The sequence below is a fragment of the Perca fluviatilis genome, chromosome 13 (genome assembly GCF_010015445.1).
Source record: "Perca fluviatilis chromosome 13, GENO_Pfluv_1.0, whole genome shotgun sequence".
In the NCBI taxonomy this organism is placed as follows: Eukaryota; Metazoa; Chordata; class Actinopteri; order Perciformes; family Percidae; genus Perca; species Perca fluviatilis.
In genome coordinates this window covers 8,807,951-8,822,755 of record NC_053124.1, presented here as the reverse complement: position 1 = coordinate 8,822,755, position 14,805 = coordinate 8,807,951, and the positions used below count along the sequence as shown (strand labels likewise).

General features: G+C 39.4%; 1 protein-coding gene across 2 annotated transcripts; it reads left to right on the top strand.

Moving 5' to 3' along the window:
* Nucleotides 1-344: 344 nt before the first annotated feature.
* Nucleotides 345-13,649, top strand: LOC120571891 (CMP-N-acetylneuraminate-beta-galactosamide-alpha-2,3-sialyltransferase 1-like). 2 transcript variants are annotated; one of them, XM_039821011.1, is made up of 7 exons: nt 345-847; nt 7,191-7,433; nt 10,693-10,889; nt 11,080-11,259; nt 12,697-12,742; nt 12,838-12,957; nt 13,104-13,649. In XM_039821011.1, the coding sequence occupies exons 2-7, from the start codon at nt 7,206-7,208 to the stop codon at nt 13,269-13,271; spliced, it is 939 nt and encodes a 312-aa protein (XP_039676945.1). In that variant the 5' UTR covers nt 345-847; nt 7,191-7,205; the 3' UTR covers nt 13,272-13,649. The 2 variants fall into 2 exon arrangements, with proteins under 2 accessions (XP_039676945.1, XP_039676944.1); XM_039821010.1 differs by having other exon boundaries at nt 7,188-7,433.
* The last annotated feature ends 1,156 nt before the right edge of the window (nt 13,650-14,805 follow it).

Below are 14,805 nucleotides of genomic sequence, written 5' to 3'. Positions count from 1 at the left end.
TTCGTACCGGGGGTGCAAATAGACACTCCGACATAATTATTTCTTCATCTAGAACTATTAAGTTACCGAACCCTCGTATTGAATGTGTGAATGCGTGTCTCACAGTGAATATTAGAGCTGCGCCTCTCCTGCGTTCTGTCCAATCAGCAGCGCGTGATGTTGCTGGGACACACACACACAGCACAGACAAACAGACTGTGGATCCTCTTTCTCTCTCTGACACAAGCCTTGATTATTGTTTTTTTTAGAGCAGAGGCCTATGAGTTCAGTGCGGCACATGATAGTCCACGTGCAAGTTTCTCCATATTAATTGATTTTCCGAGCATAATAATTAGCGGAGGGAGGCGGTTGTTCATGCGGCCTGGCTCCTCAAACCCTAAGCAATAATAACTTTGGAAATACAGTTCGGGTTAGTCTCTCCATCGCCGCTGCGCACTGAGAGGCGGATAAAACGCACCTGTTGCGCCAGGATCTTGATCGGACGGAAAGCGTTTAATCAACGACACTACTTGTTTAACTTCACTGGAGGAGTTAATAATATGCAAATTTTCTTTTTCCTTTTTACTATTGTCTTTGTCACAGTCCAGGGCAGGAGGACCTGCAGCCGCCGGAGGTATCCAATGTTTTTCACTTCACATTGGTTATTGGCAAAAAAAGCTTCTGCCTAAAACTTATATAGCCTATATAATACCCCGTCACAACAGTGTGCCAATTCTCCTATCAGAAGACTTCTTCCTGGCATTGATCAAAGCACACAAATGGCATTCATTTAGTCGATCATCATTCTCCGGTACTCTTAAAGTCAGACGTTTTCTCAATAGAAGAAGTGGATTTACTGTCTCATCAGGTAGGACGAAAATAAAACGTTACTACAGTATAACTTTTGATTTTTATTCTTTTATTTTATTTTATTTTTTTATTTATTTTTATTCTTCTCCTTTTATTAATATTATAATTTTCATAGATTTTAGGTATATTTATATTTTTTCATAAATAAATGAAAAATGACAACAGGAATCAAGTAAAATTAATAAGATGTACCATTATTAATTGTTATTAATGATAACTGTAGCAATAATTAAATGAAAGTTTTTTTTATAGCTGATATATTTTCATTATTTAGCTCACTTTCTTCACCTTTAGCTCATTTTTCTCACATTAAAGACAGAAATTTGTGTAAAACAACGTCAACAGCATGTTGTGAAAGCAAATTAAAAAGTTAAAGTGACTATATGTAGCTTTTAAAAACTTTCTGAAACTGTATCATTTTCCATCTGATGATCATAAATGACCTGTAACAGCAAACGAGACTAACAGTGAAAAGAACGCTATTTTTATATAGTTTTTATTAAGGCCTTTTCCATTAGTCACAAAATGATTTACAGCAGGTAGACAGCTCCGATTTATGTTTTCCTCTGTGGGTGCTCACGGGCGCGCGCCTTTTAAAAAAAACAACTAAAAAAGTAGTCAAAAAATGTTTGTATTTCAGAACCTTAGGAATTGGACAGCGGCTGGCACAAAGACACACGCCTATTAACTCAATAATAAAGCCATTTTCTTTCAACTAAGGACAGCGCCACTTCTCACAAATACAGATAGGATTGGAGATGAGAAGTTTAGGTAACACTTTACTTGAAGGTATCGACATAATCATGACATGACACTGTCTTAACTATGACATGGCAATGTCATAAACGTGTCGTAAACATTATAAACAGGTCATAAACGTTTATGACTTCTGTCATTACGTGTCATTCGGTTTTTGTCATGACAAGTTGACATTGTTTGGGTTCTTGATTATGACAACTTGACATTAATCAAAGTAACATTAGCGGAAGTAGTCTTGGTCATGACAAGTTGACATTAAAATTAGTTTGGGATGTCTTTGTAATGACAACTTGACATTAACCAGGATGACATTACCAGAGGATGTCTTTGTCATGACAACTTGACATATTGTCATCCTGTTTACTGTGAAGTTGTCTTAATAAGAACACTCCAAAGAAATTTAATGTCAAGTTGTCATGACAAAGACATCCCAAACAAATGTAATGTCAACTTGTCATGACCAAGACAACTTCTGGTAATGTCACTTTGAGTAATGTCAAGTTGTCATAATCAAGACAACCCAAACAATGTCACCTTGTCATGACAAAAAACAAATGACACTTAATGACAGAAGTCATAAACGTTTATGACTTGTTTATAACGTCTATGACATGTTCATGACAGTGTCATGTCACGATTATGTCGATACCTTCATCAGCTTCGTGGCCCTGGTGGACCTCTCCGCACTGGTGGTGGATGTCGATGCACTCGCATCATAAGGTTTTGCTTTTTTAATAACAAGTCTGTCCATTTTAGTCTCACTCTGATTACCTAATGCACATGCACGCACTGTAATAGTGGTGTAGGATTCCTTAGGGTACAGATTTGATCATTGGCAAATTATCAAAGATGTTTTATCAATATTAATAAAGTTATGAATATGGTTATTAATAACTTTATCAAATCGACAAACAATCAAAACGGGGCACCACCCTGCTAGTCAGGGACCAATAATCAAACTGTGGAACAGTCTCATTTCTGTGGTAATCCTTTAAAAAAGGAAATAAAGGAAGGTGTGAATCCAAGCAACGGACCTGATCGACCAGCAATTGTTACAAGTACACAAATAATCACAAGCAACTGCTAATTTGTATAATAAGATTTATTAACTTCACAATTATCAGTAGCTAAACAATAATCCTTCAATAATAAACTCATATACCTTTTTATAATATCACAACCAAAAACAAAGCAAAAACAAAGCAGCATGTGTCATGGACACGTCTGTGTCTGTGTGTGTGTGTGAGTGTGTGTAGAGAGAGAGTGAGTGACAAAGGAGGGGGTGTAGCTCTAAACACCAAAACAACTCCAAAGATGGCTACTCCTGTGAGCTGCACAAAACTATTTAGCCTCAAGAGGGCGGTAGTGGTGCTGCGTGCGCGGAGAGGGCTGAAGAAGCCGGGGGTTGCTAGGCAACGGGCACGCTTAGCCGATCTGGTAGCTAGTCCCTGTTTTAGCTCTGTCCGGAACGTAGGGAGATCCCATGTGGAAGCTACAGCGTTAGCTTGGTAATTTCGCAGCTAGCCTGTGTCGTGTGTGCGTGTGTTAGTAAAGGACGAAAGAGAAGGAGAGTAAAGAAAAGAGGCACTTCTGATCTTAAGATATTGATAATGACCTAGTTCCCCTCAGCCACTGTCCTACAGACTGAGAATTTTGGTTTTGCTGAGGGAAACGTCACTATAACCACTCCAGTAGCTAGCAGCTGATTTTCGCGATTCTATCGCAGACAGTAATTAAAACTCCTGAAAGGAGTTTGCAGATAGCAATTACGGTTTTAACCCAGCTACTTAACACAACATAAATCAAACGATATAATGATCAGTTATATATTCACAGAACAGATTAATAACCAGATATGGCCCATACATGATTACAATCAGATCACATTAATGGCAACAGCGGTAGCTAACCCTTTGCTCATTAGTAACAAAACAAAACGCACTAGTTCTAATATTCTGCCCAGAACTGTGTAAAAGCCTCCTTACTGTGCGTTGTCTGTCAGTTAAGTCTCTTGGCAAGAGCTTAACAATCCGTTTCGTCAGGAGCAAAAGAACGAAAAACGGATTCCAGGTCGACCAAACAAGAAAAAGAACAGTCCTTTTCTTAAATCCAGGCTGATTAAGCCCGCGCAGATGAAGGAATACTTCGACAAAGTATTTCCTCGGATCCCCCTTGTATATCAGGCCAATATACTTTGTACCAGCTCGAAACTTGGCCAGCGAGATGATGCTGGTTTTCTAGTTTACTAGTCCGGACTAGAGTGCTTCCTTTCGCGACGTGAGTCACGGCGGAAAAGCCGAAGAAGCACAAACGCCGAACGGCTTTTATCGTTCCCCGCCTCCTAGTGGCGGGGTGGTGCATTCAAAGACCCGACGGCCAATAGGAAAACTGCAACCTGGTCAAAGGTGTGAAGCAGTTCTTTGTCTCACCGCCAGTCTGCCTTGTCCCACACGTGTTAAATGCACTTTCTCCATCTTGAGATTCTGCTTCCAAGTAGCAGCCTCTAGGAGTTTGGTGCAACTGGCTTTGGAATTTACATGTAGGCCAAGATCCTTTGTCTCGAATCAATTCAAGTTGAGCCAAATCGCTGTTTAACCAACCCTTGGTCCCCAACAGTGGGGGTAACTAAAGAGGCGTTTTCATCCGAGAGACGCTGTGATTGGTGGATAGGATATAGCGCAGGGGACTGACAGCGACATAACCAATCACACTATGACAGACGCTCCACTTAGCACCAGAGGTGTCAAGTAATGAAGTACAAATACGTAGAAATTTTGGGTATCTATACTTTACTGGAGTAATTATTTTACAGCAGACTTTCTACTTCTACTCCTTACATTTTCAAGCAATTATCTGTACTTTCTACTCCTTACATTTAAAAAAATAGCCTCGTTACTCCTATTTCAGTTCGGCTTGCTTTCATTTCAGCTTGTCATCGTTCAAACCCCCCCCCCCTCCAAAAAAAAAAACCCTCCAGATAAATCGCGCCTTCCAGATAGAGTGAAATTGATTGTGGTTGGATGAGAAGTATAAACATATACCATTCCGACACTCTAAAACAAAACACAAGCAAATTAAGAAAACAACTTCATAATTTGACAACACGTGCAGCATTCAGGAAACGCACTGCAAATACACGCAACACAACCAAATACACAAACGCGATGCAAATAAAAAAAAAGGTGCAAAAAGAAAAGCAAACCCCGAAAAAAGAAGCGATGCAAAAAGAAAAACAACTTCATTAATTTGACAACACATGCGCAGCATTCAGCAAACGCGCTGCAAATACACACAACACAACCAAATACATAAACGCGATGCAAATACACACAACACAACCAAATACACAAACGCGCTGTGAATAAAAAACGATGCAAAAAGAAAAGCACACAAACCCCGAAAACAAATGCAACAAAAAAACGCTGCATCCAGATTACACAACAGAAGTTCTCCAGACCTTTAGAGGGAGAAGCTAAGTGGAACAGCTGGATTTTCGACCCCACGGGGAGAGAGCACTCTGTCTTTTTATTAGAGACGGGTATGGCTGCATAGTAAAAAGAAAACTCCCATCGCATGCCTTCCCGTCCATAGACTGTATATTAAATTCATATTATTATTATTATTATTAATAACATAATATAATATATTAGTAATATACAGTCTATGCTCCCATCTCATGCTCTCCCGCTTCGGGCACAGCACCAGCTCGCGTCTGGTCCGCTCTAACAGTACGGTAATCATGCTAATGATAATAACTTTTTCAGCAGATGTCTTACTTACAACACGATGGAGCAAGCAAAGCAGTTTTGTGTTTATGTGCGGGCAGGATTTATTCAGTTTGATAAATCCCACAGTAAATTGGCTAGTTTACTAAACAGGGAGGGACTATAAATCCTGTCTGTTTTTTTGTATTTCAAGAGCGAATTGCTCCACTATATGAATACAGATTGATCACTTATTTTGTTTGTATAATCACAATATTACATTTGAGGAGGCCTACACCTTCTCATTGGTTTTAACCCCAATCCTGGCTTCTCTCCATTGGCTGCCTGTTCGTTTTAGAATTGATTCTTAGATTTTACTGATTACTTTTAAAGCTGGTATGGGTCTGGCTCTTAGCTACATAGAGGAGATGTTGTCCCCGTATGAGCCAGTTCACAGCCTTAGGTCCTTGGGCAGGGCCGTTTTGGCCGTTCCGAAGTCAAGGCCTAAATCTAAGGGTGACCGTGCTTTTGCCATAAGGGCCCCTCGACTTTGGAACAACCGGCCCAAAGAGATAGGGCGCGCAGGATAGGTGCCTCATTTTGCTCTCTTTATGCTCTCTCATTTTATTGTTCCTTTTGATCTTTATCTGTTATTGCTATTGATTTCTATTCTATATACAGTATATGCTTATTTTGTCTTCTCATTAGCTTGTTTTGTGTTTTTTGGCCCCACTGTTTAGCTGTCAATTATTTTACTGACCTCTTTTGCCTCGCTTGTCTGTCAAAGCACTTTGTAAACTTGGTTTTTAAAGGTGCTATATAGATAAAGTTATTATTATTATTATTATTATTATTTAGATTTACAGATGAAGCCATCTAAAATTTCTGCTCACTCTATGCTGCGAGATGATTGAGTCATAAAAATGAACATTCTGATTAACAATGGATGTGTTGTGGGTGAAATCAAGCATAATCAATGAGGAAAATATAACTGAAGAGAGCAGAGCAGCCGTTTCTAGATTATACATCTGCTATATTTAAAGTTTTATGTTCGCATAGGAGTTGTGTTAAGTTACTGCTGATGAAACCTAACAGTTCCTGATTTGGCTGCCTCACAATATAAGCATTGAAAGAACAAAATAACAGGGAACGTTTATTGTGAAAAATTAATAGGAAATGAAACCGTTCAACAGCCGCTGCATTGACCACTCAACACACTTTTCTCAGCAATGTGGATATTTGGCATTGCGATACTAGGCTAATGTAAAAGGAGACCACTTTAAGAGAAGGAATGTTTGTCGTAATATCATACATAATGGTGAATTCTGGGAGGTTTTCTGAAACTAAAAATGACGTTATTGTATACCGGCTGCCAGCAGGGCCCAGAGACCACCGGGAAAGGGAGCAGAGGGACAAAAACAGCCAGGCCTGGTTACAGAGCCCTTCAGTAGCATCTGAGGGAATGTTTTTCACACCCATGGACCGTCCTATTCACGTTTTACAATCTCACACACAAAATAAGATCACAAAAAGGGCACCCTGCAAGTGAATGAATGGGTGTACATTTTAGATGGCTTCATCTGTAACTTTTAACTTTTTATTTTACTTTTATAAACATATTGACAATTGCATCTAACATGTTGTTTTACGCAAATTTCTGTCTCAAATGTGAGATATAGTCATCATCAGAGAAATAATGCAAACTGTGATATTCATTTCATAATGACTGGCAGCTGTATTCACTTGAAGATGAGTTTATGTAAGCGGAATCTTACACTATCAAACTGCCTTACTTTCTTTTGATGATAATAGCTTTAAATGAACAATCTGACAAGTTTTTCCTCATTTATGATTGTTGTCTCTCTTCTCAATCAGAAGCATCACACAGCCGAGATGAATTCAAAAGGGAAGGCGCTCATTGTCCTGCTGTGTTTGACTACTATCTGTGTGTCTTGGAGAGGATATATGTCATTCTCCCTGCCTCAGGATGAAAGACCCTGTGCTTGTGAGCGATGTTTATCTGAAGATGATCCGTGGTTTATGAAGCATTTCAACAAATCTGTTGAACCATTTTTGTCAGCAAACTACAATATCTCAGAGGACGTTTTCAACTGGTGGAAGGTACGTTGTTAACTTGCAAGAAAACAGTCTCTCAACCTGCACTTGAGATCAGGGAATAAAATATAATCAACGACCATCCCTATGCACCCGGCGCCACAAGGGGGCAAAAGGGGGCTTTGCCCCATCAGTTGTATTTTCTGCCTCCTTGTTTCAACATAATACATCCATAAAACGTACAAACACAACAACACAATTACTATTAGGCTACAAGTTCGCATGGGGGGTTTCAACTACAAACAACAATGTAATCCCATCTGCGGCGATATTTGTCACAGAGAGTGACCACTCCAGCCGTCTTCTCACTTCATTAATAAGTCTATACTAACTACTTTACCCCTTGAAACAACTCATAGACAGTAAAATGGACCAACAGATCCCGTTAGGATATTAGAAGCACTTTTCCGGTGATGGCTTAGCATTACTGCGCAGCCTCCAACCAGTGGCGGCGCCAGAGATGTTCTTTTGCTGGTGCTTTGGGGTTGGTGGACGTTTCAATGAGGGTGCTCTGAAATTTTGAGTTTCCCTCGACACAAATAGACTAACATTACACATACATCACACATACACTCACGCAGATGCCCACCCACCTCCGCCGCGGTTTACTAAGCGAAGCGGAACGAGAGAGATATTGATTTAAAGTTGCGGATGCAACAGCACCAAATATATTTCAAATACCAGCCAACAAGCCGGGTTCAAACAATCATTACTGCAGCTCTCATACATTGGCTCAGAAGAGTAATGCAGCAAGCCAAATACACCACCCATAGCCAAGCACACAATAAAAACACACGCGCATGTATCCTCACACAGTTTTCACACGCACATATGGTCAAAATAATGTAGTCATATCTGTAGTGACTTAATATATCTAAATAAGCTACAGAGGGCGAACATGTTTTCTGGGCTAAAAATAAACCAATATTATAACTTTAGATTCGGTGATACTGTTCACTGTAATGTTCTTCTACGAGACAGGGATAAGAGTAAAGTTCTTGCATGGCCCCCTCTCAGCTGACTCACTGTTTTATTAATGTATTTATTCATTTTTCAAATATAAATTATACTATTTACACATTAATGTTTTTTTATTTATTTATTTATCAACCACAGCAATTTCTTGGGGGTTCAAAGGGGGTGCTACGGCAATCCTAGGGGTAGCTACAGCACCTCCTAGCCCCTCCCTGGCGCCGCCTATGCTCCAACTGAGCTTGACGACGTAGATGTGACATGAGCAACCTGTCTGAAAGTTGTTAGTCTTCTGGTAGCTGTGCCAAGAGAAATCTCAATCATTCCCAATCTTGCAGAGACGGAGAGCGTAGGTATATGTAAGGAGATAACATAGGCACAGGCTAATTACTGCTAACTAAAATGCTAGTTAACATTAGTAATTAAACTAAACAGCTAATGTAAGTCGAAACTGCCTGCAAAATTCTCCTGTACTATACGGTAATTCCTCTACTATGCGACAGTAAGTCGTGTGGTTATGACACAACTGTGTTTTTATACAAAAACGTCTACTACGGAGCCATAATGTGAGATACAAGGTAATTGAGCCTTTTATACATTAGCCGCTTTCCGACCGGAGGGATTTTTGCAGTTCCTAGAACATAACGTTTTTTTTCTCCTGTTCCGACTGGACCAATTTGGGGAGTATTAAGTTCCTCTGGCCACAGTTCCTGTAACACTTTCAGCTCCTACTTCAGGGCAGGGTCTTTTCCCTTTTCTCCTTTCCACATAGTGGTGGTTAGATGGCTGTGATTATAATAACAAAAGGTCAGTTCCTATGGCCACTTGGCCAGTGTGAATGCAAATGGTAAAACGGTTTTGGGGGAGAGTAATTAGTAGAACTGTTTAGAAGTGGACTGTTCCTATAACTACGTTCCTGTGAATACTTGGTCGGAAAGAGGCTATTGTCGTGTTTCTTTAGAAATAAACAATGGACAAATAAGTCTTTAAACGCTTCAGATGTAAAGTTATTCGCTGTCAAAGTGACGCCAAAATTAATGGCAGTCAATGGATGCTAACAGGGGGCTGATGGCTTGTTAGCAACAAAATGGCTCCATAAGGAGCAACGCTTTGGGGAGATTGGCTTACCCCCTTGAAAAAACTGTGGTGCTGCGCTCAGACCACCGCCAGTAGCCTAGCAACGCGAATTGTTTACATGTCTTTTGACAAGGCGGCTGCATTATCAGAAGCTAGAGCAAGCTAGATTTGGACATGAGTGATGGAGAATCGGATCGGGAAGAGATCAATGTTCCGTCATTTTCATCAGATGAGGAGGAGCGTCCACCTACCCGTATCATCGCAGCGCAGCCGCAGAGCAGCCACCCTCAGACCCTGATGTGACAGGTGCCCAAGTAACAGTCAAGTGATATCCTACACATCCTTGTTAGACGTAACTGGTGTAACGTTAGCAGTTTCTAACGTTAGCTTAATGTTACTGCTCTAGCTAAACTTTTAAAAAATATTTTATTCTTAAAGCAACACTGAAGCACTTTTCCCGCTTTGGTCCCCCTACAGGTTGGAAGCGGAATTATCCATTACTGCTGTCGTAATGTCTCATTATGTCTCATTCAAACTACAGATCCGCTAGCCTGGAAATCCAGACCCAAATCCGAAAGATTAACGGTCTGGCATCGAGTAATGAAAATGGCCCGACTCCAGGCTCAGCACCAAGCATGCATTTGAAAATGTCACTGCACACAACTGGATAACACTACGACCAATCCCAACAATACACAGGGTGACGTATCCAGAGCCCCATACGCTTAGCTACCAGCGGAGCTAACTGGTAAATTAAACTGTCGTCATCTATTTAGCTCGCCTCTGGCCCGCCTATATCACTGATGTAGGCGGACCAGAGGCCGAAGCGGGAAAAGTTCTCTAGTGTTGATTTAAGTGTCGGCTCAAGCATTACTGGACGGAAATGTCTACAACCGGGAGAACGCACTGGGAGGTTAATGAAAGCCTAAAGCTCATACAACTAGTTATTTTGTCAAGTCAAACTTTTTATTTAAAAATAGATAAAAATGGACAACTTAACTGCTTCAAGAAATGCCATATTTGCGAGTGCTGACCCTGTTGCGGCAGCGCGGGTAAGGCCTGGGTAAATTAGTTAATGTTATCCTACTTTATGAAAAAAAAAAAATCGCGCCCCTGCCCCCTTAGTCATTTGACCCAGGCGCCCGGCCTGCATCACCATGGTGACAACGCCTGCCAATGTGTTCATAACAATCCATTTGTTTGGTGTGCCTGACAGTGCTTACAGCGTGAAAAGGGCAACTTCAGAACCTTCAGAGAAACAGTGGACAGGCTGTTTCTGACGGTCCCACCCAGTCCAGAAGTTCTAGAATCCAGCCCCGACCGCTGCAGGACTTGTGCTGTGGTGGGAAATTCTGGTAATTTGATGAAATCACATTATGGACCTCTCATAGATTTCCATGACGTCATCATAAGGTAAGTCGTCCAGCGAAAGAAAGCTGTTTTCTTCTATTAATGTTTTTGGTCACAATGAGTTGAGTCAGTGGGACACACATCAAAGTTGTTTACTCAATGTCAGAAAGTAAAAGTCACACTTGAAGCAGTCCCCTGCTGTATTTCTGCTAAGGACAGTGACACGTGAAATATATCCCTCTGCACTATTTAGAATGAACGCTGGTCATACCGAAGGCTATGAAGCAGATGTTGGGACCAGAACAACTCATCGTGTCATGTATCCAGAGAGTTCTGTGGATTTAGATAACACCACTCATCTTGTGCTGGCTCCATTTAAGATACTGGATCTTGAGTGGCTCACAAAGGCCCTCACCACAGGATTCAAAGGACGGTGAGTCAGATTTTTATGAACTATGTGATCATTTGTCCCTAGCAGAGTTTATCTTGTAAACTATGACGAAATATGTTTTTTTTCCATTTTTTCCCCAACATTCACAGACGGGCAGAACAACAATGAGAACATAGAGAACATGAACACAAACATACATAATGCCAGGGGGAATCACAATTAAAAAATAAATCTGTTCATGAACATTTTATAATGGGTACTTATACATAAATACCTATTGAAATAAAATGGAAAATTTTGAGTTCATTTTAAAAAGAATGGTTTGTGGTTGGCAAATTTAGACTTACGAATATGAAATTTAGCGATTAACACTATCAAATTAACGATTTAACTTCTTTTTTTCAATGACTAAGATGAGACGATGACGAAACGGCACAGACGTCATTAAACATGTGACGATGGCAACATCGTTGAGGAACATTTTTTTTTTAATAAAATGTTTACAAAATTCTTTAAAATATCTCTCTTAATTCAATTCTGTAAATATTGCAAAAACATATTTAAATGTTGAAATGTTAACATTACAGTAACCTTACAGGTCTGGACCATGGATAGTGTTGGTTGTATGTCTCATTGAACTGTAAACTGAGTTATACAGGTGGCTCCGTTTAATTGCTTCGGATTAAGATTATTCTTTTGTCTATGTTTTGTATTTTTTTCCTACCACCATGACCCCTCTTCGGAGGACAATTTGACTTTTAATAAAGCAATATATTTTTATATACACAGTATGTTACATTCAGATTTAGGTCTACATTCAGTGCATTTACTGTTGCCATACCGTAACCATTCACCCTGTTTTAGTGAGACCCTGGATCCATATAAGGGCAGGGGGGGATTAAAGCACCACGTACGGAGTGTAACACATAACTTCTGACCATGATTTTGTTTCTTACGTGATGCATCTTTAAATACCTTGGACACCATTCAAGAAATGACACCTAGCACTACAACAATGGTCTAACAACAACTTAATCCTCTCTTAGTGTCTCTCATATTTGGTTTCCTAAGTAGTACCCAAGTGTAACTCCAAAGTATACTCCCAAGTAACCCAAGTAGTGTTGATATCCTCACAGTTAGTGTTTAATGACGTGAATGATGAAGTTGGTGCCGTCTTATCATCGTCTCATCTTAGTCATGGAAATAAAGGTTGGTGACATACATATTTCCTCACAGTTTTCATTAACGAAATCAATGCTGCATGCCGTTTTGAGCCCATATTAAGGGCAAGTTCTTTGAAAAGTCTACAGAGTTAAGCATAGCCTATGTGAAATAGAACTTCCTCCTGAGATACTGTAAGACATTCACATTAAAAATAACCTGCTGCTTTACTTTTCTTTATGGATTGTAAATAATTTTACTGACACAACCATACAATCACTTGATGTTGAATGTGACATTCTACGCCATTTTCAACAGATCATATGCACCAGTAAAATCAAAAATCAAATCTAATATGGATTTGGTAAGTATTTATTTGATGATGTAATCAACAGTAAACTTTATTGGCTGCAAAGGTCATGGTTCAATAAAATAAGTTTGAATTCTGACTCATAACAGGTGATGGTCCTTAATCCAGCTTTTATGAGGTATGTTCATGACACGTGGCTGGAAAAGAAGGGCAGCTATCCCTCCACTGGCTTTCTGGCTTTGGTTCTTGCCTTGCATATGTGTGATGAGGTAAGTTCATTTTTAAGTTAGCGTTTTCCTTGTAAATGTCACCAGTGTTGCTTTAACACACTAATGAGTAGCAAGTTGATGCAAATAAGCGAGATTTTAAGCACTACGTCCTCGGTTTCTAACATTGTTTACTTTTGTTGTCCTAGGTCAGTGTGTTTGGTTATGGAGCAGACAGTGATGGAAACTGGAGTCATTACTGGGAAAAACTCAGAAACAAAAAGTTAAAAACTGGAGGACATTCTGGAAATACCGAGTATAGAATGATCCAGGAGCTAAATGAGCGACAGAAACTCAAGTTTTATACAGGGTTCTGATGTTTCTCTCAGCATTTAAAAGGAAGGTTAGTAGTATGTAACAGTAGAAGAACATGAAGGGCTTCCTGAGCTGCAGTTTGTCCACTATTTAGACAGGTACCGATCTTTGTGGTTTTGCATGCACTCTTAGAACAGATGTGTTAAAAACAACACATAATGTGTTAAATTTTAACACATGTGCTGAATCAGCTCAGGGACAACACATCTTGTGTCAGATTTGACACAACTCATGTGTCCGTTTCTTTAACACATCTATTGTGTCAAAAAGGTCAACACAAAGATGTGTTATTTTTACACAAAGATGTGTTTACTTGTGTTTTGATGGATTAATGTGGAATTACAAATTTATGATTAAAAAAACATTGTGTAGACAATTTACATTTGTGCAATCAAGAAAGAAACATGTACATTTGTTCATGTACGTTTATTACAGATTGCAATTTAGACTTTTACATTAAAACAATCATGTAATTCAATCTGTTTCTGTAATCGGTAATACATTACACTTAAACCAAACATTTATTTGAATTACTAAATTCATATGTGAAGACAATTTTTGTTTTAGGGACTCCATATCCATTAGTCCCACTCCTCTCAAATGGAATGAACTTACAAAAAAACATGTAATTCCACAGTACCTGCAAAGGGTGACATGCACACCTAACTGTGCTTCATATAACAAAATAGCTTGTGCCTAACTAACCGTTTTGTGAATACTTGTTAAAATGTCCACAACCATAAAAACAATGCACTTACATTTACCATGTCTATTCTGATATAATGTTGAATACATGGCATTGAAAAACAATTAATAGGCATCATTTGTCATCTCAGTGCTTTCAACATTAAACAATTGGAAAGTTGCGACCAAAGGGCAAAACATATTTACAGTGTAGTGAACATAACATCCAAGCTATACAATTTTGTATCTTGGGTTCAAATACAGCTCACTGCTGTCAAAGCTTGTCATAATATCTAAAGGCCGAAAATCTGAAGTTTCAGCCATTGTTATCAGTTCATATTCTTTTGTTCTTTGCACTGCATAGGCATAAAAATGGTCATCAAAGTACTTGACTTTTAGGATCCTCACAAACATAAGAATCGACTCATTTACTGCCTGGGGCAAAATATGAATGACTTCACCGAACAAACGTTCTTCTCTATGGTCCGTTCTCAGTGGCAGTACAGAACCAGTTCTATAAGCCTGGCCATACACATCAACACTGTGAGACACAAATATGGTACTGGTCAAAGAAAGGTCAGTTTCAAGGGTTAACCTCAAGTTTTCTAACAAAACATCAGCTTTTTTCAATGACCCTACACTAACAAGATAGGCATTGGTCACATCTATTTTCTTAGATATATTATCACAATGCTTATAGTGATACATCTGTTGAACCTGATGTTTGAAAGCCAATGTCTTTGACACGTTTTTAAAGTTACAAACGGCATGTGCTAGTCTTTTAAATGGATTGTGCTTGGCTCGCGCGAATGCACCAAAGTTTAGACAGAGGACCAAACAAAATCATCATCC

Excerpts from the sequence above, each read along its gene's own strand:
- LOC120571891 (XM_039821011.1), top strand. The coding sequence starts at position 7,206 with ATGAATTCAAAAGGGAAGGCGCTCATTGTCCTGCTGTGTTTGACTACT. Across the intron at positions 7,434-10,692 it reads ACGTTTTCAACTGGTGGAAG|TGCTTACAGCGTGAAAAGGG; the intron begins GTACGTTGTTAA and ends TGTGCCTGACAG. Across the intron at positions 12,743-12,837 it reads TCAAATCTAATATGGATTTG|GTGATGGTCCTTAATCCAGC; the intron begins GTAAGTATTTAT and ends GACTCATAACAG.